The sequence below is a fragment of the Lithobates pipiens genome, unplaced genomic scaffold, assembly GCF_037356315.1.
Source record: "Lithobates pipiens isolate NorthernLeopardFrog02 unplaced genomic scaffold, aLitPip1_a1.2 Scaffold_25, whole genome shotgun sequence".
Lineage (NCBI taxonomy): Eukaryota > Metazoa > Chordata > Amphibia > Anura > Ranidae > Lithobates > Lithobates pipiens.
In genome coordinates, this window is record NW_027507787.1 from 182136528 (window position 1) to 182163745 (window position 27218).

The following is a 27218-nucleotide window of genomic DNA, read 5'->3' on the forward strand; positions in this document are numbered from 1 at the left end:
AGGGCTGGGCAACCTACAATATAAGGGTGCAGAATAAAGACACAGTCTAATCAGTTTATTAGAGTAGAAAGTGGCTGAACCAGCTAATGTACAGTCTTTATAACTTCAGTTGACAAATTTATGCCTGCTAAATGCTCTATGAAAGGATTTCCATCAAGCAAAAGTACCCCACCATACACACACACACACAAACACACACACTTTCCAGCGCAATAATACAGAGCTAGCTTAGAAAAATGATACCTACATATTACACCTTGCATATAACCATGAACTATGTATATATAAGAAGTTAATACTTAGATGGGCATCATTCATTATGTTGTTGTAGGTGTAATAGTAAGGTTTAAGGCTGCATTTACACCAGAGGAAAGGGATTTTCAGGGTTTTTTATTTAAGTGTTTTTGCATGCGTATACAGGTTTTTTAGAAGTGTATTTCAAGTGTTTTACATGTGTATTCACATATAGGCATTTTTGTTTTAGCCCATAGAAAGCACTAGGGGGAAGCAACCAGTTCTTACAGGCTTAAAATGCCCTGAAAAACACCTGAAAATGCTAAAAACTCTAAATTTAAGCATTTTCAGGCTTTCCCATTGAAATCTATGGGGCCAAAAATGGCCAAATCTGCCTCCAAAGTAGCTGATGTTACATTTGGAGCTTCAGGCTGTGAGCTAGAGGCATCAAAACGCTCATATGTGGACAACCACCATTGTAATAATTGGGATTTTGGATGTTGAGCATTTTGGAGTTTCAAACTTCAAGCTGCAAAACAATCAGGTGTGAATGGGGCCTTGGTCTCCTCTCAGGTATAGGAAGAAGGTCAATGTCAGCATCCGAAAAAAAAAAAAAATACTCATACATTCCAGCATAAGAGGATATTTGAGTTCATAATAATTCTAATGAGTTTACCCATATGTATTAATGGTAAAAAAACTGTATTTTAGAATAAGTTGTAGATACACACACATATATATACACACAGTATATACTGCATGTATAGGAGTCACCATTTTAGCCTTTATAAACTAGGCTTTCAGTGGAGAATAGTAGTTATGCTTTGTTTCTCCCCCCATCTGCAAGTCTATGGGGGTTATTTACGAAAGGCAAATCCACTTTGCACTGCAAGTGCACTTGGAAGTTCAGTCGCTCTAAATCTGAGGGGTAGATCTGAAATGAGTGGACGCTCTGCTGATTTTATCATCCAGTCATGTGCAAGGTAAAATGCTGTTTTTTATTTCCCTTGCATGTCCCCCTCGGATCTACAGTGACTTTACTTCCATGTGCACTTTCAAGTGTACTTGCAGTGCAAAGTGGATTTTCCTTTTTGACTGCTTGAGTTTTTATGTCAGTCAATGTTCAGCAAGGATGCTGACTGCGCTATCTTCTGTATAGACAGTAACCTAACCTAAACATCTATTTATGAAATCCGGTCATAACAGTATGTCACAGGAACAAGTAGCTTTAACAAAATCTTTTAAACATTAGAAAATAATTTAAAATGTGTATTCATGGAAAATGCACCGTTCACCTTAAAACGAAGATCATATATCAGGCTTTCATTAAATTATATTGGATGGTTGGGGGAATCCACTCACAATTAAAGATGCCCTTACCCTATTATATATTTGGGTGTCACCACAAATTTAGTCATAATACAAGACAAAAGAAACGGTGGAAATGCAACACCAACTTGGACTACAAAATATTTGTTTATGAAAAACAGTATACACACGTTGTGTCAAAAATTAATTTTTTTTTTGCATTTTTGATACAACTTACACTGCAGTGTATTCTTTTTTTTTTTCAAATAAATAAAATATTTGGCAGTCCGCGTTGGTATTGCATTTCCACAGTTTCTTTTTTCTTGTTGTATTAGATCATATACCGTGTTTCACAAAGAAAAAAAGATTGCAGATGTTCAGACACAAAGTACAGCAATAATCTTGCCCTGTCTGGTTTGTAGGAGTGTATTCTGTGATTGCGATCATCCTTAAGTGAGCTTAGCTCAGGCAATATTTCTACATCATTTCATCATTTTGTTTACTTCCTTGTTTGTTATATTAGATTGTTTGTTGACCACTGCTTGAACTTTCTTAAAATTGAAACATTACGAATAAAAAGTAAAAAAAAAAATTCCAAACTTTTAAAAATGAACATAGATTATATTTGTGTTTTGTTTCTTTTGTTTGTTTGTTCAAGTAACCGTATACCTGAAAATATTATTAGAGGACTATTCCCTCTTCAGCTATATTACATGAATGTGTTTACTTTTTCTTGCCCTTCTAAGCTAGTAATGAAATGGACAAGTTGTATTGTTGTTTTATTTATTTTGTATTGTATTATAGTATAGAGTAGATTGAAAAAAAAGGGTTATTTTGCTGCTGGTCTCATTTCATATTCATTTTAATGTTTTTAATCCTTGGAGATAATTCTTTCTTTTTTATTTTTCAATCTGCATCCCTTTTCACATTTGTTTTTTGATTAGTTCTTCTTTCACAATCATTGCACATTATACAAAAAAAAAAAAAATGGGCTAACTTTACTGGCTTTTTTTTTTTTTTTTTTTTTTTTTTTAAATTCATTAAAGTAATTTTTTTCCCAAAAAATTGCATTTGAAAGACCGCTGTGCAAATACAGCATGACATAAAATATTGCAACAACCAACATTTTATTCTCTAGGGTGTCTACTAAAAAATATATAAATATAATGTTTGGGGGTTCTAAGTAATTTTCTAGCAAAAAAAAATGATTTTAACTCAAAACCAACAAATGTCAGAAAAAGGTTTAGTGTTTAAGTGGTTAAACTTTTTTCACTTACACACAAAGTCTAGTCCATTGACAAATTGTTACAATGTTTATACTTAAAGAGGGATTCCACCAAAAAAAAAAATATTAAAAGCCAGCAGCTATAAATACTACAGCTGCTGACTTTTAATAAATGGACACTCACCTGTCCCAGGGTCCAGCGATGCCGGCAGCCGAGGCCGATCGATTGCTCGGCTCTCGGCTGCTGCCGCCACCATTCTAGGTGAGGGAATCAGGAAATAAAGCGAATCGGCTTCACTTCCCGGTTCCCTACTGCGCATGCGCGAGCCGCGCCGCGCAATAGGAAATCTCCGCGCTGTCACTGGGACCCGTGTGTGTCCCAGCAGACAGCGCGGCAGGGCAGGAAATGGGGTAGACTCCCACGGGAGTCTATGCCCGGAAGTGGGTGAAAATACCTGTCTTTGACAGGTATCTCCACCCCCCTCCCCCCTGAAAGGTGTCAATTGTGACACCGGAGGGGGGGAGGGATCCGATCAGCGGAGGTTCTACTTTAGGGTGGAATCCCGCTTTAAGTTCAACTGATAAATAATGTTGTGATTCTTGGCAGACTGCCCGCTTTTTCTCTTTCTTTGTTTTGAGGGCTTCAGAAGAGCAGAGAGAATTCTTTGCATAAAAAGAATTGTGAAACACTTTAACCAAGATCGTTATAACCATTTTTGGCGATTAATTGAGCAGCTCTATCATACATGGATCAAAATTCAACTAGTCCCTGCTGAACCGGCCAAATTTCAATCCATGTATGGCCACCTTAACATGTAGATTTCACAGAATGGTGTAGACAAAACAGCAGTGGTCCTGTGCAGATCAGCTTAAAGTGGTTGTAAAGGCTGAAGGTTTTTTACCTTCATGCATTCCATGCTTTAAGGCAAAAAACCTTCTCTGTGCTGGTCCCTCACAGCCCCCCTAATACTCACCTGAGCCCCTTATTGATCTAGCGATGTGCACCAGAGCCTCAGCTGTCCTGGGACTCCTTCTTCTCATTGAAATAGCAGCGGGAGCCACTAGCTGTCAATCACAGCCAGTGAGTAAAGAGAGAAGGGGTAGGGCCAATCTACAGCTCTATGTGTCTTCTAAAGCTGTGGCTTAGCCCAGCCCAGAGCATGCACCAGTGCCCCCATAGCAAGCGGCTTGCTATTGGGGGCACTGGTCAAGAGGGAGGTGCCAAGAGTGTGGGAGACTTGAGAAGAAGAGGATTGGGGTTGCTCTGGGGAATAACCAGTGCACAGAGCAGGTATGACATGTTTGTTTGTTTTTGTTTTTTGTTTTTTAACCACTTAACAACCGCCCATTGCCGATTAACGGCATCAGGGCGGTTGTTTAACTCTAAGAGGCCGTTAATTAACGGCCTCCTAGAATTCTGCTCTCGCGCGCCCCCTGGGGCGCGCACACGAGAGCATCCGTGACCGCTGGGTCTAGTGGACCCGGCGCATCACGAATCACGGTAAACGGCCGCTCATCGCGGCCGTTTACCACGTGATCGCTCCGTCAAATGACGGAGTGATCACTTGTAAACAAGCCGGCGTCATGTTATGACGCCGGTTCCTCCCTCCCCCTCTCTGTACCGATCGGTACAGCGGAGGGGGAAGAGATCGGTGTCAGCAGCGATGTGGGCTGCATCTGCAGTGCCCACATCGCTGCTCACCGAAAATTAACCCCTCAAATCCCTGCAAATACTCTGCATTACTCTGCAATTCCCTGCAAATACTCTGCATTACTCTGCAATTCCCTGCAAATACTCTGCATTACTCTGCAATTCCCTGCAAATACTCTGCAATTCCCTGCAAATACTCTGCATTACTCTGCAATTCCCTGCAAATACTCTGCATTACTCTGCAATTCCCTGCAAATACTCTGCAATTCCCTGCAAATACTCTGCAATGCCCTGCAACACTCCGCAATGCCCTGCAACACTCCGCAATGCCCTGCAACACTCCGCAATGCCCTGCAACACTCCGCAATGCCCTGCAACACTCCGCAATGCCCTGCAACACTCCGCAATGCCCTGCAACACTCCGCAATGCCCTGCAACACTCTGCAATGCCCTGCAACACTCTGCAACACTCCGCAATGCCCTGCAACACTCTGCAATGCCCTGCAACCCCCGCCGATACCCTGCAACACTCTGCAATGCTCTGCAACCCCCGCCGATACCCTGCAACACTCTGCAATGCTCTGCAACCCCCGCCGATACCCTGCAACACTCTGCAATACTCTGCAACCCCCGCCGATACCCTGCAACACTCTGCAATGCTCTGCAACACCCGCCAATACCCTGCAACACTCTGCAATGCTCTGCAACACCCGCCAATACCCTGCAATGCTCTGCAACGCAGTACTCTGCAACACCATGCTCTGAGATACCCAGCCATAGTCGGTGATACCCTGCAATACCCAGCCATAGACATCTCCCGCCGCCCTCCGGTGCTTCTACCGAATCGCTAATACGATCAAAGCCAGAATCTTTTTTTTTTTTTCAGGCTTCCCAGCTTAGAGGTGAGATGTGGGTCTTATTGACCCCACATCTCACTGTAAAGAGGACCTGTCATGCCATATTCCTATTACAAGGGATGTTTACATTCCTTGTAATAGGAATAAAAGTGATCAAAAAAATTATTTTTGGGGAAAAAAATGTCAAACTAAAATAAATAAAGTAAAATGAACAATAAAAAAAAAATGTTTTTTTTAAAGCGCCCCTGTCCCCATGTGCTCGCATGCAGAAGCGAACGCATGCGTAAGTCCCGCCCACATATGAAAACGGTGTTCAAACCACACATGTGAGGTATCGCTGCGAACGTTAGAGCGAGAGAAATAATTCTAGCCCTAGACCTCCTCTGTAACTCAAAACATATAACCAGTAAAAAAAATGTAAATCGTCGCCTATGGGGATTTTTAAGTAGCGACGTTTGCCGCCATTCCACGAGCGTGTGCAATTTTGAAGAGTGACATATTAGGTATCTATTTACTCAGCGTAACTTCATCTTTCACATTATGCAAAAATTGGGCTAACTTTACTGTGTTTTTTTTTTTTTTTAAGCACAAAACAGTTTTTTTTCCAAAAAAAAGCATTCGAAAAATTACTGCGCAAATACCGTGCGAGATAAAAAGTTGCAAAGACCACCATTGTATTCTCCAGGGTGTTTGCTAAAAAAACATATATAATGTTTTGGAGTTCTATGTAATTTTCTAGCAAATAAATGATGATTTTTACATGTAGGAGAGAAATGTCAGAATTGTCCTGGGTGCTCCAGAACGCCTGATGGCGCTCCCTGCATGTTGGGCCTCTGTATGTGGCCACGCTGTGTAAAAGTCTCACACATGTGGTATCACCGTACTCGGGAGTAATAGCAGAATGTGTTTTGGGGTGTAATTTGTGGTATGCATATGCTGTGTGTGAGAAATAACCTGATAATATGACAATTTTGTGAAAAAAAAAAAAAAAGTAAAAAGAATCTTGATTTTGCAAAGAATTGTGGGAAAAAATGACAACTTCAAAAAACTCATCATGCCTCTTACTAAATACCTTGGAATGTCTTCTTTCCAAAAAGGGGTCATTTGGGGGGTATTTGTACTTTTCTGGCATGTTAGGGTCTCAAGAATTGAAATAGGCCGTCAGTACTTCAGGTGTGATCAATTTTCAGATATTGGCACCATAGCTTGTGGACTCTATAACTTTCACAAAGACCAAATAATATCCACCAATTTGTACTTATTTTTACCAAAGATATGTAGTAGTATAAATTTTGGCCAAAATTTATGAAGAAAAAATTTCTAATCTGCTAAATTTTCTAACAGAAACAAAGAAAAATTCGTTTTTTTACAGAATTTTCGGTATTTTTTCTTTTATAGCACAAAAAAAAAACAACCCAGCGGTGATTAAATACCACCAAAAGAAAGCTCTATTTGTGTGAAAAAAAGGACAAAAATTTCATATAGGTCCAGTGTTGCATGACTGAGTAATTGTCATTCAAAATGCGAGAGCACCGAAAGCTGAAAATTGGTCTGGTTATTAAGGGTGTTTAAGTGCCCAGTGGTCAAGTGGTTAAAGCTGAACCTCTTTAATATCCCTTTAAAAGCCACTTGCAGACCACCCATTGTACATATACTGGGGCAGGGCAGCCACTCTGTGCCAGATCACACACAGTGGGAGCCCAGCGGCACTCGCCGATCAAACAGTACATAGGCAGAACGACAATCTATGTAAGCAAGGCAGATTGCCGTTCCATCAGAAGAGAAAGTATTGACCCTGTGTTCCTGCATTGAATTCACCGCTCCTAAAGCACCTCAAAGAAGCTGCCTCAAGCATTTATTTTTGACATCCTGCCAGCGCAGCGCCCCAGTGTTAAAGCACTCAGGCTTTCACACTGGGATTGCAGATGAGGACCTTTTCAGGTGCTATTTTTAGCGCTAAATCGCCTGAAAAACACATCCAGCGTGAAAGGGGTCTAAAGGGATGCAGCCCCAGCAGATTTCTTCATTAGTGCCCTGCAGCTGCACACCTGACAGTTAATTATGAAACCACTACAATTAGACTCAAACACACATGGATTGTTTCAGAATAACAAAATTTAGGACTCAGCAGCAAAGATTGTTATAATCCTTGCAATGTACATAGATCACCCAGAGGTGAATGTTTTTTTCTCAACAAAAGTGGAGTTACGCTTCAAGAAAAGTTTCGGTTTTACATACACTTTAATATGGACAAAGCAGCCAGTACCTACATTATGTTTTATTTCTGTCTAAAAAACACTACTGTAATCCCATTAGCTCTACTACTGATGGATGAGCTCCTAATCCATGTCAGACACTTCATGCCTATTCAGTTAATCAGTACACAGTGCAATAACCTGTAGCAACTAATCAGGTTTTAACTTTTGAAATGAGATCATTTAAAGCAGAGTTCCGCTGAAGAAAAAAATTCAAAGTCAGCAGCCACAAAAAGTGTAGCTGCTGACTTTTAATAATCAGACACCTGTCCTATGGTCAAATGATGCAGGCATAGGAAGCCTCGCTCCTCTCCCCCTCCTCTCCACAGTGCCGGCATTCTGCACTGTGCATGTGCAAGCCACTCTGCGCGATGTGAATGGCTCGGCAATCTTCTGGGACGTGTGACGTGTCCCAGAAGATTGCACGGAGGGGGGGGAGAGAGGTGAACTTCCTTCCAGCGCTGCGGCGACCCGTGAGGAAGTGGGAGCTGGATGCCTCTAAAAAGAGGGTATCTGCCCCCCTCCCCAAAAAAAATGACGAGCCAAATGTGGCATGTCAGGGGGGTCAGCGGAAATTCCATTTTTTGTTGGAACTCCGCTTTAAAGGTGATTTCTGATTGCTTTTAGGTTACTTTTTTTGGAATTTGCGCTAGAGAATAAGTCTGCATTTTTGTACAGTTGATGAAGATTCATAGTGGATAAAACAAAAAAAGCATAGGCTTGCTTGTAGGAATGAAATGCATAATATATGAAGGGTCCTGTATGTGAAAATATTCTGGACTAAGAGTTTATTTTGGTGAACCTTTGCGTTTTAATCCTGTTGTTTTTCCTTAGCTGCTGAGCGTACGTGCAGATGGGAAAGGATTAAGTGGGCTTTCTCTTACTTATGTGTGGCTGGAGAAGGCTGATGTATTGATACAGCTTGGGCATTTCCAATCAGCTAGAATCCTACTGTCACAAGCATATAAGTCATTCCAGGTGAGAACACATTTCTTTAAAATCTGACAAACTCTAACAAAACAGTAGCTGTATAAAATATTATGAAAGATTAAATGATATTGAAAAGAAACATAACATTGATGTAAAACATCTGGAACAAAGGTAACAGGAATCGATAAATATCACCCCTTTAGAGTCCGCTCGCACAGGGGCAACACGACTTCCAGTGAGACTTTGGGAGGCAACTTGGACACGACTTGAGTATGAATCACAGCGTGACTTGAGGCGATTTACAAGGCAACTTGAAGTTGCCTCCAGGACAGGGGACTTTGCCAGAGGCCAATCACATAATAATCAGCTCTGTGGGAGGGAGGGGTTTGCCTAGAAAACTATTTTTACTTCCTGGAAAGTTGCTTCAGTTAAGACAGGGGATCAGACTTGGAGGCAACTTCCATTGAAATCAATGGGTACAAGTTGCCTAGAAGTCAGATTGAAGTAGTACAGGAACCTTTCCTGAAATCTGAGCGACTTCAGTAGTGTACATTAAGACGGCTCTCATTTACTTACATTGATTTTATCATGTTGCGCGACTTGAGGCAACTTGGGACGACTTCCAGCCAGATCCAATGTTGCCCCTCTGTGAGTGGACTCTTAGAGCCGGTTCACACAAGGGCGACCTGGGATCTGACTTCAAGGCGCCCCAAGTCGCGCTGTTGAGAAAATCAATGGAAGTGAATGGAGCCATCTTAATGTACACTACTGAAGTCGCTCCAACTTCAGAAAAGGTTCCTGTACTACTTCAATCTGACTTCTAGGCAACTTGTACCCATTGATTTCAATGGAAGTTGCCTCCAAGTCTGATCCCCTGTCTTAACTAAAGCAACTTTCCAGGAAGTAAAGATTGTTTTCTAGGCAAACCCCTTCCTCCCACAAAGCTGATTATTATGTGATTGGCCACTGGCAAAGTCCCCTGTCCTGGAGGCAACTTCAAGTTGCCTTGTAAATCGCCTCAAGTCGCGCTGTGATTCATACTGTGATCTCAAAGGTTATCCTGTCACTACACTAGTGGTTAGGGGGTGTGTCACTTTCTGTTTTACACTTGGACAGGAGGGGTGGTGGGGGTTACATATACAGGAACCGATTCTCTCCATTTTCCTCCTATAACTGCTGAAACCTGGCTTCTCCTCCTCTACCTCCAGCCGGAATTCAGCGACTGCAGGTAGAAAATGATCATTATGCTATTCAAAATAAAAAATGTGACATTCTGAACCATTGTATTGCATTGTGGCCCACGACTGGTTACCAAATCACTTAAGTGGCCCTCGCTCTCGCCACTTAAGTGGCCCTTGAAAAGTTTGAGCATCCCTGTTGTAACCTGTGCTAGTTGAAGTTAAACACAAACTTTCACTCAACAGGGGTCTTTTTTTTTTTAAATGTAATAAGATGACAAATTTACTATTATATTCATTGCAGGAAATCGGCGACAAGCACGATCACCTAAGATGCCTTTATTTATTATCTGTGCTGGCAAACTGTGAGAAGAATCATGGACAAGCCAGGTCTTTGCTTCTGGAAGCCAAAGAACTAAAGAGGGATGCAAAGCTTCTGTATGAAACCACATGTTCATTGACTGAGGCAATTTTAGGTGAAGAAAAAGAAGATAAAGAAAGAAAGGTATAGGTCATTTAATTGTTTTGTTACATCAGTACTAGGGTTGAGCTGAACACCCTCTGGTTCGGTTTGCACCAGAACAAGCAAAAAGTTCTAGTGAACACGCAAACCCTATTAAAGTTTATGGGACACAAACATGGAAAATCTAAAGTACTCAAAGTGCTCATTTTAAAGGCTTATATGCAAGTTATTGCCATAAAAAGTGTTTGGGGACCCGGGTAATGCCCCAGGGGACATGTATGAATGCAAAAAAAAGTTTTTAAAGCAACTTTTTTCAGGAGCAGTGATTTTACTAATGCTTAAAGTGAAACAATAAAAAGGAAATATTTCTTTAAATATCGTGCATGGGGGGCCCCCCGTTTGTAAAGTGGCGCATCTGTGTGATGTGAAGAATAGTGCCGCAGCAAAATTATATTTCTAAAGGAAAAAATGTAATTTAAACTAGCTTGCATCTGTAATATATTGCCATCTCCCCACAATATAGATAAAAAAAATCAAGAAAAAAAAACAATGTGTGCCCCCCCCAGTATATACCAGGCCCTTTAACAAGGGGACCCCCAAATCCCGCCCCCCCCCCAATGTAAATGGTCATCGGACTTTGTACCCTTACCCATTCACCAAAAAAGTGTCAAAAAGTAAAAACCACAATAGACAGTTTTTGACAATTCCTTTATTAGAAAAAGGGAAATAAAGTGTCCTGCAATAAACATCCATCGCCAACCACGCCGCCCGATGGACCCGAAAAATAGAAAAAAAAAGAAAAAACTCTACCTCCATGGGAAGGCTGCTGTCTTTTACCTTTGACAGCTCTTATATAGGCAAGAGCGGGGCCACCCACTGGCGTAACCGGATGACCCCATCCCATCTGATGTCATATGACGTCAGAAGGGGGCATGGTCACTCGGTTACATCACCAGGTGGCACCGCCCTTGCCTATATAACACCTGTCACAGTCAAGAGACAGCAGTCACCGGGAGGCCTCTCATCGAGATGGAGCGTTTTAATTTTTCGGGTCCATTGGGCGGCGTGATTGAAGATGGATGGACATCGCTGGACATTTTTTTTTTTTTTTTTTTTTAATAAAGGAATTGTCAAAGACTGTCTGTTGTGGTTTTTACTTTTTGACACTTTTTTGGATGGTTTCCAGATTTCCAGATAAGCCCCCCGCCCACAGACCCTGACAATGGCCAGGGTTGCTAGGTAGAGGCTCTTGTCCCCATCAACATGGGGAGAAGGTGTTTTGGGGTGCACCCCAAAGCACCCTCCCCATGTTAAGGGGAAGTGGTCTGGTATGGTCCAGGAGGAGGGGGGTGCTTGCTCACCTGGCAGGCTGCTTGCTGGGATAAGGGCCTGGTCTAGTATGGATTTGGGGGGGCCCACACTAATTTTTCTTACATTTTGGTGTGGAGTTCCCCTTAAAAACAATACCAGACCCAAAGAGCCTGGTATGGATTTTGGGGGGGACCCCACGCTGTTTTTTTTTAAAAAAAAACATTCTGTCCTAGGGTTCCCCTTAACCACTTCAGTACACTGTATTATATACTCTGCACTGCACTATATACCCTGCACTGTGTATGTATGTGTGTGTATATATATATATATATATATATATATATATATATATATATATATATATATATATACATATATATACATATACACATATACACTACACTGACTGCACTGTGTGTATATATAGTCTACACTGAATGCACTGTGTGTGTGTGTGTGTGTGTGTGTGTGTGTGCATATATAACAGAGTACCCTCTCCTCAAGTTTACCTTTCAAATGGTGTAAGGGAGAATTGAACTATTTAGGGATCAAATTAACGTCACAAAGACATGGGCTTTATGAGGCAAATTATATTCCCCTTTTAAATAAAATTAAAGGGTTAATGAAAAATATGAGGCATAAAGCAGTATCTTGGATTGGCAGAGTAAATGTAATAAAAATGTTTATACTCCCAATTATAAATTATACATTTCAAATGATACCTGTTCCGGTCCCAATGAGTTTCTTTAGGAAATTAAAATCATTGATTATGGCTTTTATATGGCCCCTGAAACGTCCGCGTATAGCATATAAAGTTTTAGTGAAGGAAAAAGAAAGGGGAGGAGTAGCATTACCAGAATTTAAAAAATATTACGAGGCAATAATAATATCCAGAGTAACAGATTGGATACACAATCAGAAAGAAAAGTGTTGGGTAGACCTGGAAACTAGACTGAGTGGGACGTGCTTGGAAAAAATTATATGGATACCATCTCATCAGCGGAATTTAGGAGCAGACACGAGCACCTTAACGAGACATACATTAAGATTATGGGATAATATTAATAGGGTACACAATTGGACTCACAATTCGCCATTAATGTCACTTTTGGACACAGACTATTTTTTGCCAGGTAAGGAGGAGCAGCTGTATTTCAGTAGATGGGCAAGTAAAGAGGAAATAAAACTAGGAGAAGTTATTAAGGGGAATAGGGTATATACATATAGGGAATTCACACAAGAGTGGGGGCACAAACCGTTAGATAAATGGAGGCTTTATCCCACAGGATACACCATGGTTTATACTGCCTAGTTAATTTTTACGGGTATTTTTGGTTAATACATGTTTGTTCTGCTTACATTGCATTAATGCTAATCCATGAAGATGGCTTTAAGGGTTCTTACTTATAATGTTAAAGGCTTGAACTCTATTCATAAACGCTGGCTGGCTCTGAAAGAGTTCAAATCTTCGGCTGCGGACATAGTCCTGGTCCAGGAGACCCATTTCCGCCCCGGGGGTTCTCTTAAATTTGCTGCTAAACACTTTCCAAATTCCTTTCTGGCTTCTGATCCCTCTGGCAAAGCAGGGGTTGCAATCCTGATTAGGAAATCTTGCCCGATCAGGGTGAAATCTTCATTTATAGACCCCCATGGTAGATATATCCTCCTGGACTGCGAATATCTCTCACGCTCTCTTACTGTGATTAATGTGTATGCTCCTAACTCGGGCCAAATCCAATTTCTTTCTGACTTACTGGACAGCTTAGGTAAATACGCTCAACCCTTCATGATCATGGGGGGGGATTTCAACATGGTCATGTCTCCTAGGAGAGACAGACAGACGCTTTTTCCTTCCATTCCCTCATCTAGAGTGGAACGTCAGTCCACCACATTTCGTAAACTAATTAGAACCCATAACCTGTTGGACATCTGGAGAATCAAGCACCCCACTAGCAGACAATTTTCATTTTTCTCCCCCCCACATAAGATGTACTCCAGACTTGACCACCTTTTTATATCAGCGCCCCTACTGACATCGGCGGTGGCATCAGAACTGAACCCCATAACATGGTCAGATCATGCCTCGGTTCAGCTTGACCTGGTTCTTGCCTACTCCATGCCGAGAACCTGTCATTGGAGACTCAATGACTTTCTCCTCCGCAATCCCACTGTCGAGGCTCAACTGTCCCAAAATTTATCGGAATTTTTTCAACTGAATGACGGCTCAGTGGCAGGGGTGTCTACCCTATGGGAAGCCCACAAGGCATTTTTTAGAGGTGCATGTATCTCTGCCGGCGCCCGCTTAAAGCGGGACTCGGCAGCCCTGAGGCAAGACACCCTCTTACAGCTCCGTAAGGCTGAAGATCTGCTCCTGGCTTCCCCTACGGTGACTCGTCTGCGCACGGTCACAACCCTCCGTGAGCGTTTGAAATCGCTAGATATGCAAAAATGTTCTAAGGCCCTAATTTGGGCAAAGCAGAAATTTTATGAGTTCGCTAACAAACCCCACAGGATGCTAGTAAACAAGCTTAAACCGCGTCCCTTTCAATCTTATCCTGACCTCCTCCTTTAGGCTGACGGCTCCCCGACCCATTGTCCTTTGACGATGTCCAAAGTTTTTGGCTCGTTTTACGACAAATTGTACAACTGTTTAGCTTCTGACCCTAAATACTCCTTCACTCAAGAGGCTTTTGATTCTTTTTGCTCCCCTTTAAAGTTGCCTAAAATATCACCGTCACAGCTAGCCGCCCTTAATGCAGATATCTCGACAGAAGAGTTAGCAGCAGTAGTAAAAGCACTGCCCTTACATAAGTCCCCTGGGCCTGACGGTCTTCCGTATCAATATTATAAAACTTTCCTTCCCATCCTCGGCCCTCACTTATTAAAGCTTTACTCCTCCTTACAAAAAGGGGTCACTCCACACTCGCAATTCCTACACGCTTATATCACAGTCCTTCCGAAACCGGGCAAATCCCCATCCCTGCCAGATAATTACAGGCCCATTGCCCTACTGAACTCAGATTATAAAATATTTACAAAAATTTTAGCCAATAGACTTTCTTCCATAATCCCTGCCCTTGTTCACAATGATCAAGTGGGTTTTGTTTTAGGTAGACGAGCGGGCGATAACACCAGACGCACCATTGATCTAATTGACATGCTTGATAAAACCGCTCGCTCTGCTCTTATTCTCAGCCTAGATGCCCAAAAGGCTTTTGATAGGCTTGGATGGCCTTACATGTTTGCCACACTTGCACGTTACGGTTTTTCAGGCTCCTTTGTATCGGCTCTTCAAACCCTCTATTCCCATCCCACCTTACAAGTTCAATTGGCATCCTTCAAATCCCCAACGTTTACACATAGCAATGGTACTAGACAGGGCTGCCCCCTTTCCCCCTTGTTATTTATATTATGCCTTGAACCTCTGGCAGCACGCATTCGGGAGGACTCAGACATCAGGGGAGTCTCTTTACGACGGAAAGAATACAAGCTGTCCTTGTTTGCTGACGACATATTGCTTACTTTAACTAAACCTCACACCTCACTCCCCAGCCTCCATGCCCTCCTAGAAACGTTCGGTAATATATCAGGATATAAAGTTAATACAGCTAAAACTGAAGAGCTTCCCATTCATATCCCTCCCCCACTTCTCGCCGCCTTACGCAACACCTTTCCCTACCAGTGGCGTTCTGACTCGCTCAAATATTTAGGCATTCATTTAACAGCATCCTATCGCACACTATACCAGGCTAACTTTCTCTCTTTGATTTCAGAAACACACGGTCTACTCCGTAAATGGATGGAATGTCCCCTATCCCTTTTAGGTAGGATAAATGTCCTTAAAATGGCAATACTCCCTAAATTTTTGTATCTTTTTCTACCTGTGGCCCTTCCCATGCCCCAACTCCGCAGTATCCAGAGGGCCTTTACTAAATTCATATGGGGTGACAAAGCACATAGAATTGCCCATACGGTTGTCTTTGCACCGCGCTCACACGGGGGTCTGGGAGCACCAGATATTATACGATATTACTACGCGACCCACTTATCTACGATGGTCTCCTGGTCCTCCTATTTTGCGACGAGTCGTTGGGCGGAGATAGAAATGAATATCACTGACCCGGTCCATCCCTGTTCTATGCTCTGGTCTGACCTATCCTCCTCTATATCACAACTTAGACGTATTTGCCTTGCTCCTATGCTATTTACTTTGGATATTTGGAAAAAATGCCACAAGAAGTTCTCTCTTTCCTCCCCCTGCCCACCCCTTTTAAATGTTACCCACAACCCAGACATACCTGACAGTCTGTCCACAATGGCTATGACCCCGTGGACTCAAGCAGGCATTTTCCAACTTCGCCACCTAGTTCACCCAGTGTCCCGCAAACTTTTATCTTTTCCAGACTTACAAGACAAATTTGACATTCCACAGCGGTCCTTTTTCACTTACCTTCAATTTAAGCACTACTTTTGCTCTGTATCTCCTGCCATGAGCCTGGAAAAACCTAACGCCTTTGAACTGTTATGCACCCAGGGTTCACATCAGAAGGGCCTCATCTCCGCTATTTACAGGATTCTTCATGACTCACTACCCCCCACTTTAGACTCACACCTTTATATGCGGAAGTGGGCCAAAATCCTACCCGCTACTATTTCTCTCTCTCAATGGCAGGAGATCTGGACTTCCATCTCCAAAGTTTTGAGATGTGTTGAGCAGAAGGAAACTGCTTATAAAGTATTAATGTTTTGGTATAGGACCCCCGAAGTTTTACATAAGTATGATCCCTCACTGTCTCGTTTATGCTGGAGGTGCCTACAGGATATTGGCACACACCTTCATATCTTTTGGGATTGTCCACGTATCACGTCTTTTTGGTCTGTGGTCCAATCCATTCTCCAATCAATATTGAAAAGAGATATCCCACTGAATCCGATACATTACCTGTTAGGCCTTCCGATCCTAGATCTCCCTAAATATGCTAAGAAACTAATGGCTTTCATACTCCTAGCTGCCAAGAGAGTGATACCGGCTCATTGGCTATCTCCCATACCTCCCACACAAGCACATGTAGTCTCGTCCATTGCTCACATACGTAGGATGGAACATTTGACGGCAATAGCTCATGATTCCTTGCCCAAATTTTCCAAGACATGGGACCCATGGGATGCCTCCGTATTCAACCCAGAATCTTTTATTGCCCCCTCTGCCAGTCCTTCCTTAAGTGACCATAGGGAGATTTGATATCCTGTTTACTGTATTATACCGTATCAGACCGAGAACACCCATACGTCTGATTTCCAATGTCTTAGTTCGCTCTATCCTTCTTTTTCAGTTATGCCATCACCATTGTTTACAGCTTCATGGTGTATCCTATCACTTACCTCGTTTGTAATCTACAATATGATGCCCCTATTATGTTTACCCAATGTTATTGACTGCTGTACCGTATGTATGACATTTTTGTACTGTTTACAATTTTTTTTTTCAATAAATATACATTTAAATAAAAAAAAAAATATCTAGCTCTAGATAAATGGAGGCACGCTCAAATATTACACTTCACCCAAAGTTTGCCACAGCCGCTACGGGGATTAGAGAATCTAAGACCACGAGAATTTATTGAAGGAAAAAAAGTGTTTAATCAAAAGAGTATCGAAAATATATAAAATATTAAGACATGAAGCTGATTTAGAATTGCCGAGATACTTAAGGAAATGGGAAGAGGATTTAGGACCACTAATGAATGATGACCACAGGATAAAAATATTTAAACTGACACACTTAGTATCAAGAGAAGTCCGTATGATAGAGATGTCCTATAAATTAATATCAAGATGGTATATGACTCCCCAAAGAATGCAGGGGTTTACAGGGGCAGAGCAGGCACTGTGCTGGAGGGAGTGTTCGGAGGAGGGCTCCCTAATACATATTTGGTGGGACTGCCCTAAAATAACCCCTTTTTGGGACAAAATAGTAGAAATTATATGTGTGGTGACACGAAAGAAGATCAAGAAAAGCCCCTGGACATGCCTTTTTCATGACACCGAACTAGGAATAATGCAATATAGAAACACGATAGTCCCGCATCTATTGAATGCAGCCAAAGTGCTGATCTCTCGTTATTGGAAATCTACACAGGTTCCAAAAATAACGGAATGGGTACAGAGGGTGGAGCAAATTAGGGTAATGGGAGAATCGTTACATAAATTACAAGACACAGAGGAAGAAGGTCACGGGAATTGGCAACAATGGCTGACATTCTTGGAGAGGGGGGACTGCCGTGAAATAATTGAAGGATAAGGGGACAGAGAGGGGGGTGACTGAGAGTGGGGAGAAAGGGGGGCAGACCTCCCCATTCTCTTTGTGGTTTTTTTTTTTTTTCTGCACTAGGGTGGGGGGAGGGGGGAGGGAAATGGAATTTCATGGTTGAAGGAAAAAAAAAAGAAAAGAAAAAGGGATAGGAATAAGTAATCGGATGAATTGTTTGTATAAATATGAAATTGATAAATAAAGAAGGAAGGCTGAGAAAGGAAAAGGAAAGAAAATAAAGATTGCCACAATGATGTCAAAGGGAGTAAGCGGAGACATGAGCATCAAGCTGATTAGATTCCGCTAGCATAAAGTAACTGACTGAGATGGCAAAAAGAAAAAAAAAAAAAATATATATATATATATATATATATATATATATATATATATATATATATATATATATATAAACACCCTGTTCCAAATTATTATGCTAATGATATTTTTCTCATATACCTAAATAATTGATGTAAATAAAAGTCAGCATAATTCTCATGTTACCAACTATTAAAAGTCCAATTCAAGTTTTATTGAACACACCGCCTAATGATAACAGTTTTTTTTTCAAAATAAAAAAAACTTACAATGCACTGTTCTAAATGATTACGCACAGTAAGTTTTAAAACACTTTATAGGTTGTAAAGAACTGAAAATTGGCATTTTTTTGTGTTTGCAACAAATTGACTGAAATCAAAAGACTTTGAACAACATTTTAACTTTTTAAACATTTTAACAGTTCACGTTACATTTTAACATAGGACCCCTTATTTGAATGCAGCTTCACAAGTCTTGCATCCATTGAACTTGTGAGTTTTTGGACAGTTTCTGCTTGAATTTGTTTGCAAGATGTCAGAATATGTAACAACAAATGCAGCGCTAGAAAAACATAAATAGTGAAGTGACTAATACAAATGACTTTTTTAGCCAGATGAAATTAGCAGTGAAAAGAAAAACTATTTGGTGACAGCAAGCACAATTTATGTCATGCTGCCAAATAACAGAAAAATTTATTAAGTGAAGATGATTTTATAAAATAACAAAATGTCAGTCCATCCTTAAACCAATAATTCTAAAATGTCCACCAATGAAAAAAATAGGCAAGATGGATTCAAATATTCCGTTGACCCGAACTGTAAAAGACCTTCAGCCCTCAACCAAGATTTTGGGGGATTTTGGGGGATTTTTCACAGATAAAGGTAGGTACTCTTACCAGAAGTTATTCTTATTTAAGGATTTATTCTTATGTAAATGAAAAATTTACAGCTTAATACCTAAGCAGTATTGTTGGTTGAATGACTAAAATGCTATATTTCAGGAGCTTTGGTTAATTTTGCAATATTACAATAGGTACTCCAACGTGTCTTCTTCTATGGTTGAATACATGTTTTATACATTACATATTACATATAGGTATTTCTGATCAGAGGATGATATTGGTACACACAAGCTCAGCTATGCTCACAATTTGAATGAAAGCTGTCATAGGAAAAATATGTAGGCTGCCATGTTCAATTACTTCAGGAAAATTAAGTCTGGTTAAGTTTGTTATATCACCTAATACACGCATCACTACATAGTGATTAAGGTTATTATTATTATTTGCGCTGATAGAAATTAGTTTTATTGATTTACATAAGAATGCCTAAGGTTTAGGCATTATGAATGATGTGAACGTTAAAGTGTATGTCCAGTCCTAACTTTTTTTAGACTTCAGATAAAGTCAGACTGGGTTTATGTTTTAGGAAAAACTAAATGAAAGTGAAGGGAAAGATGAGAGAAAAGAAATTGGAGGCAAGTGGTTTTCAGTTCCTATGATCCCAGTCTTAATGCAGGGCTGATCACCAAATGTAAGTGTAAAGTCAGCCCACAGCTATCCGCAAAACAAGCAGTAATTGAATCTTGGAGAACATTGCTGAATTCATTTTCTGAACTAACAACTTTATGGAGTAAACTCAACTGACAAACCACAAATATCTTACAAAGATCCACATGAGGCAATTATTTCACACTCTTAATCATGTGTGTGTAATCATTTTTTCAGGCCTGTCAAATTTTGGATACCGCAATAAATGCTCTTAAAACCATGTTGCACAAAGAAAAAAACAGGGAGTCAGAATATGGACTTTTAATAGCCAAACTGAATGCAAGGTAAGAAGTTGTCTTTTCTTTATTCACATGGATATAAGTTATGGTTCCCGTCTATAGCTGAAGGCTGCCTGCGTCAGGAAAAACTCACTAAAGTCGATCTTACTTTGCAGGTTTTTTTTTCTAGTGAGGCAAGATAAGACCAATGTGTTTTATGGTATTTATTTTAAACTTAATAGTAGCTTATTACCAGGGTTACTCAGGGTCTGAACTGTTTGTCCCATTTCAGGCCCCAGTGCCCAAAGCAGATCCTCATTGTCTGCTCAAGTGTGTACTGATGGCAGGTTTGAAACCCCACTACACCGCAAAAGCCCACTTTTCACCAGGGAGCTTTAGATTGCAAAGCCCTGAACTTTCCTTGTGGTTCCAGGCTAAGGCTCAGAAGGACCAACCAAGCACCTGGAGCCATATTATGAGAATAACATTATTCGTACAGCGGCCTGTGGCCCAGTGGCATTCAAATGCTGACACTTAAATACCCAAGTATCCTCTATGAATAACGACACATCCAGCCAAAAGCCACGTTTGTCTTTTCTGTATCACAGGACACAGAGCAGGCAATATATTAACTATGTGGGTTATGCACCATCTATGGGTGAATGGACACTGGCATCAATCAAACAGGAAGTCCTCCCCTATATAACCCCTCCTATACAGGAAGTACCTCCTTTTTTGCCAGTGTCTGTTAGGTGGTGCTCACTGATGTGCTGCATGTGCTGTTGGAGCATACTTGGAGGTCTGGAATGGCTCTGCTGAGAATCATGGGCTTCAGCTACAGCCAAAATGGTTAGTACCCGAGCCTCGTTGGATAGGAGAGAAAAATCTTTGAGGTTGGCCTGTAATGCAACTTTATGGTGCTGGACCCTGGGTAATGTAACCCTGTGTAGTGTTTGTTCTGACCAAGGTGCTTTCCAGCAGGATGCTATACAGGTCCAGGGGAGTGGACCCTAGATTAAGGGGGACCAAGTCCTTGAAAGACTTTTATGACAGAGCTCGCCATGATGGGTTAAGGTTGAACTCCTGTTATGATTCAGAGTCCTGCAGCAGGAATGGCAAGTTTGCATTTGCAGTATCTCTTTTTTTTTTTTTAAAGAGACATCTGGCTGTCTGGTCATTCTCCCTGTGGCCACTGGGGGCAGTGTACTGTTTCATCTGGCCAGGTCGGGCTCTGTGTGGCCATTTTATGTTTGAAATCGCATGTGGGCTGAAGGATCAGCGAGGCTTCTAGAGACACGGAGCAGGCTATGGCCTGATAATGGAGTGTGAGTACTTCCTAGGGGAGAGCTGTGTGACCAAACAGGACATGATTATATACTGCATTAGTGCATAATTTGCATAAAGGCATGCTTGTATACTTGCTGCCTAATCTGGGGTGTGGCTTGTACAACTGTTTGTTGATACACCCCTGTATGGGTATGAGTTCGCTTAAAGGAATTGTGTCTCCAGAGTAGCGTCCATTTGATCTGCAGGCGCTTACATTTAGACTGTACTGAAGCATCATAGAGGCTGCATTCAGGCTTTGTTGGATGCATATGTACTTGTCTATCCCTGCAAAACTAGTATGGGGCCAGGTTCAGTTAGGCAGGTGCAGCACAATATATCATTATGGCATGCATACCTGTGTATTTGCATTGAACCGCATACATATATACATGCATATTTGCATTGAACAACATATTTACATGCATATTTGCATTGAACTGCATACATACATGTCTATTTGTATTGAACTGCATACTTTTATGCTTGGTTGCATTGAACTGCATATTTACGTGCGTATTTGCATTGAACTGCATACATACATGTGTAGTTGCATTAAACTGCATACTTATATGCATGCTTGCATTAAACAAAATACTTCTATGCTTGCTTGTATTGAACTGCATACACACTTACATGCTTATTTGCATTGAACTGCATACATACAAGCCTATTTGCATTGAACTTGCTTGTATTGAACTGCACACTTACATGCTTATTTGCATTGAACTGCATACTTACATGAGTATCTACATTGACCTGCATAGGTACATGCTTATTTGCATTGAACTACATATTATATACCTGCATAACCGCTTACCTGGGTACCTGCGTACTTCCATACCTACGAGGTTGCATAGCAGTAAACCAACATGGTTTTGGACCTGCATCCTTGGGGAACTGCGTAATAGGCTTTGACAAATATAGCTCCTACATTATTTACCTGTTATATGGGTTAAATGGCTCCAGAAGGGACAGGCAGCTGGGGGAGGGGGGCAGGTGCACCAACTTCAGGATCAGTGATCTGGAATTATTCACATCTCCCAATGGACCAGTGGTATGAAGTTAATCTGAGCCACTGTGGTGTTTGGAGTTGCAGTAATTTCTGATGCATTTGTGTTTTTGCAAGATGATCTGCAGTTGCATCACGCCTGATCTCAGAGCCTAAGCAGGATTGAGCCTGGTTAGTACTTAGATGGAAGACTGCCTGGGAATACCAGGTGCTGTAAGCTTTTCCCCTCCAAAATGAGCAAGGCAACTGAGGCTGCTGTTTTTTGAGAGCCTCTCAGGCCAGAGGATCTTAGGGAAATCTCTGAAGTGATTCGCTCCCTTTTTAGCCAGCAGAAACCTGGTAGGTTAAGGTGCCTCTTTGGAACCTTCAGGGTCTGCCACAGAGAAGAATGTGAGATGGATTTCCCATCACCGTAGAGCTCAGTACCCGGGGTATTGTAGAGCTCAAATTGGTGGTTGATTGTTCAGAATCTGGTAAAGGGGAAATGTTTCCTTTCAGTGGTATGGAAGATAATAACCCCTGTTGCCAGTCTCTCCAGCTGGTGTGGAGGTTTGAAGGTAGCTGCAGTTCAGGGGACTTGGTCTCCACAGGAGACAATACTGCTCATCAATATCTTGGAACTTTGGATTATTGCTCTGGATTATTGGACGAACCAGTTGCACAGGTTTGTGGTCAGGATTCAGTCCAACAATGTCATTGCAGTGTCATATATCAACCACCAGGGTGGCACCAAGAGTCGTGTAGCTCAGGAAGGTGAACCACATTCTATCTGGGGCAGAACAGCATGTGCCATCTCTGTCGCCAGTACATATTCCAGGTATAGAAAACTGGCAGGGAGTTTTTCCCAGTTGTCAGTCACTAATACCGGGACAATAGTCCCTGAATCCTGAGATGTTTTCATCAATCTGCCAGCATTGGGGAACTCTGCAGGTGGATCTCCAGGTCCTACAACAAATTGGACAGGTTGTGTTCAGTGACGAGAGTCCCATTGGCAATAGGGGTAGATGCACTGGTAGCATTTAGGGGACAATTTCTTCCTAATCTACCCCTTTCCCCTGTTTTAACTACTGCGGGAGGTGGCAGCAGTGATAATAGTGTTAGCAGGCTGGATACACACTATGACATTTTCTGTAGATTTTGTTCTTACCAAAACCATAAAATATTACGTCAAACCTTAAGAGTTTCAATTTGTATGCAATCAGGCAGGCCCTTACACTACATGGTTTAGGTAAATCTAAAGGAAATCATACAACAATGGTTGTATAGAGTGTATAGAGTGTATGGGGTCTTAAGCCAAGAGGGCTTGGTACACTGGCATAGTGAATCTTGTGGGGGATGCTCCTTGGACACTTCCGGACCAGCCAGACCTAATCTTGGGTCCTGTTATCTCCACACTGTTGAGTGCCAGGAAGATGGCTTCAGGGAGCTTCCATTACAGGACTTGGAAATCTTATATGCCTGGTGTCAAGCCAGGAAGTAGCATCCGCAGAAATATGTGAGTGGGAGATTTTTCCTTTATCGGGATGGGGAAATGAAACTGGCCTCAAGTACTTTAAATGGACAGATTTAGTCTCTATCCATTTTTTTTTTTCCACAGATCGTTGTTACTTACTCCTTGATTCGTACTTCACCCAGGGTATAACGCACACAGTCCCATCTGTCAGGCCACCCTTGTGTCCTGGGGATTTTATTTTGGTCTTCGCTGTCCTTGCAGAAGCCACCTTTTGAACCAATTCAAGAAACTATGTTAGTCCTTTGACTCGGAAAGGGGGCTGACAGCTCTTTCATGTAAGGAGCCGTTCTTGGTTTTGTATTATAAAGCGATGTTGCATTCTCATCCATCTTTCTTGCCTTGAGTGGTTTAAAGTTTTCGCTTGAATCAGGACAGTGTCTTGCCTTTCTTTTTTCCTAGTCCACGTCAGGGGAAAGATCGCTGCATACTCTGGATGTTGTTCGGGTGGTCAGTATTTTTAGGGTCTGTATTTACTTGAATTGTTGGCACAGGTCAGGAATCCTGGTTTGTGTTGCCAGAAGGGCCCGGGAAGGCAGCATGCAAGTCAACTATTTATCATTCGATCTGCTAAATCATTCAAGTCTATGGTTTGAAAGGGCAAAGTCCCACCCTTTCTGGTGAGAGTGCTCTCTACCAGGTGTGGGGGCATCTTGAGCTATCCATTATCAGGCATCAGTGGCTCAGGTTTGCAGGGCCACTACATGATCTTTGGTTCATAGATTCACAGGGTTTTTCCAGGTGGATGTCAGAGCTGTTAAGGAAACTGCATCTAGCCTCATCATATTACAATCAGCTACGAATAGATCTTTCTCTGGTGGCAGTTTCTGTGATGGTGTCTCTCTCCCTTCATGGCTATTGCTCTGAGACGTCCCAGATAGTTAAAGTATACAGTATCTCACATTTTAGTAAATATTTTATTCTATCTGTTCGTGTCACAACACTGAAGAAATGACACTTTGCTACAATTTAAAGTAGTGAGTGTATAGCTTGTATAACAGTGTAAATTTGCTGTCCCCTCAACACACAGCCATTGATGTTTACACCGCTGGCAACAAAAGCAAGTGCACTCCTAAATGAAAATGTCCAAATTCGTCCCAAAGTGTCAATAGTTTGTGTGGACAACATTATTTTCCAGCACTGTCTTAACCCCCTTGGGAATGGAGTTCAAAGGTTGCCACTGGAGTCCTCTTCCACTTCTCCATGAAGACATCACAGAGCTGGTGGCTGTTAGAGACCTTGCGCTCCCCTACCTTCTGTTCGAGGATGCCCCAGAGGTGCTCAATAGGGTTTAGGGCTGGAGACCTGCTTGGCCATTCCTTCACCTTTTACCCTCAGCTTCTTTAGCAAGTCAGTGGTCATCTTGGAGGTGTGTTTGAGGCCATTATGATGTTGGAATACTGCCCTGTGGGCCCAGTCTCCGAAGGGAGGGGATCATGCTCTGCTTCAGTATATCACAGTAAATGTTAGAATTAATGGTTCCCTCAATGAACTGTAGCTCCCCAGTGCCGGCAGCACTCATGCAGCCCCAGACCATGACACTCCCACCACCATGCTTGACTGTAGGCAAGACACACTTGTCTTTGTACTCCTCACCTGGTTGCTGCCACGCGCGCTTGACATCATCTGAACCAAATAAGTTTATCTTGGTCTCACCAGACCACAGGACATGGTTCCAGCAATCCATGTCCTTAGTCTGCTTGTCTTCAGCAAACTGCAGGCTTTCTCGTGCATCATCTTTAGAAGAGGCTTTCTTCTGGGATGACAGCCATGCAGACCAATTTGATGCAGTGTGCAGCATATGGTCTGAGCAGTGATAGGCCGACCCCAATCCCTTTAACCTCTGCAGCAATGCTGGCAGCATTCACACATCTATTTCCCAAAGACAACCTCTGGATATGACGCTAAGCACGTGCACTCATTTTCTTTGGTCGACCATGGCGAGGCCTGTTCTGAGTGGAACCTGTTCTATTAAACCACTGTATGGTCTTGGCCACTGTGCTGCAGCTCAGTTTCAGAGTCTTGGCAATCTTCTTATAGCCTAGGCCATCTTTATGTAGAGCGAAAATTCTTTTTTTTATATATCCTCAGAGAGTTCTTTGCCATGAGGTGCCATGTTGAACTCACAGTGACCAGTATGAGAGAGTGAGAGCGATGACACCAAATTTAGCACACCTTCTTCCCATTCACACCTGTGACCTTGTAACTCTAAAGAGTCATATGACACTGGGGAGGGAAAATGGCTACTTGGGCCCAATTTGGAAATTTTTACTTAGGGGTGTACTCACTTTTGTTGTCAGTGGTTTAGACATTAATGGCTGTGAGGGGTGTAGTCACTTTTGTGAGATACTGTAACTAAAGGCAAACATTTTTTTTCAGTTTTGGATAGAGTGAAGAGGGATTAAAACACATCCGTTTTATTACTGTCTTTCCGTTATGGAGATTCACCCTCTCTATTTGCCCTATAAAAGAAAATCTCAAATTTTGAGATGTCCCCAGAAAAGTAATAGAGGGGAAATCTTCCAATGGGGACACTAGTTCTGGTAACCTGTGGGTCCCCAAGGTGTTCCCTTAATTTGCAGGGATTTCCTCTCACTCCCTGTTTGGCTATGGGTCAGGAAGTGAAGAGAAATTTCCACATCGGGACACCGATGATGAAAATAAATTTGACAGGAATTATAACCCTCCTTTGCTTTATCCAAAATTAAACTTTTTTTCCTATAGTTCTACTTTACGTATGTAACCTGCTCTGTGTCCCATTGATATAGGATAAAGAAAATTAGATTTTTTCTACAGACTTACCTTTAAAATCTATATATTGGAGTACATTATGGGACACAGGGGTCCTTCCCCTCTTTTTAGGAATTAATTGCTTGCTACAAAACTGAGGTACTTCCTGTATAGGAGGGGTTATATAGGGGAGGACTACCTGTTTGATCAATCTGCCAGTGTCCATGCGCATAACCCAGATAGTTAGGTAAATAGCCTGCTCTGGATGGATTTTACAGGCAAGTATGTAGAGGAAATCTATATTTTTACTTCAGCAATAAAATGGCAAAATTTCTAGATAGTGATGACATAAAACAGGTACATTATAACACTTTAAGTACTATGTTAAAGTCTATAAACCCACATCATCTGGCAATGTTAACCCTTTAACTTTCTGCTCCACCGTTCGATAGAGCACATTTTGAGTCATTCTAACTCATTGAAAAATGTGGACTTTAAAGGGTTAAGGTTATTGTTCCCATATGATAATCGGCTCCTGTCAGGTACTAGAAAGGCCATAGCAGGAGAAACCCAAATAGGGGAACCAAGAGAACAGTTTCATTACTTCACTTCTCCATTTTGCTCTACCAGGCCACAGTACACCACTAACTTTCACCCACTATATATCTGTCAGAAGGGGCAGAGCTATAATGTTACTTCCTGCAACCACTCAAGGTTTTAAAACACATAGTAGGATCCAGTGCAATGCTAAAGCCCAGTTGTAGTTAACAATATAGTTAAATTCAGGGGTTGGACAAAATTATGGGAACACCAGGTAAAAGAACAAAACCGTTGCCTAA

The 27218-nt window shown here is 41.7% G+C and overlaps 1 protein-coding gene across 2 annotated transcripts in view; it reads left to right on the top strand.

Annotated features, from left to right (window-relative positions):
- The window catches only part of CFAP46 (cilia and flagella associated protein 46), a 328406-nt gene that overhangs the window by 188289 nt on the left and 112899 nt on the right, over positions 1 to 27218 (top strand). For both annotated transcript variants that reach the window (XM_077455243.1, XM_077455242.1), the window contains 3 exons: positions 8365 to 8508; positions 9943 to 10143; positions 19764 to 19870. In XM_077455243.1, coding sequence (XP_077311369.1) covers positions 8365 to 8508; positions 9943 to 10143; positions 19764 to 19870 — 452 coding nt within the window. The remainder of the gene's footprint in view (positions 1 to 8364; positions 8509 to 9942; positions 10144 to 19763; positions 19871 to 27218) is intronic.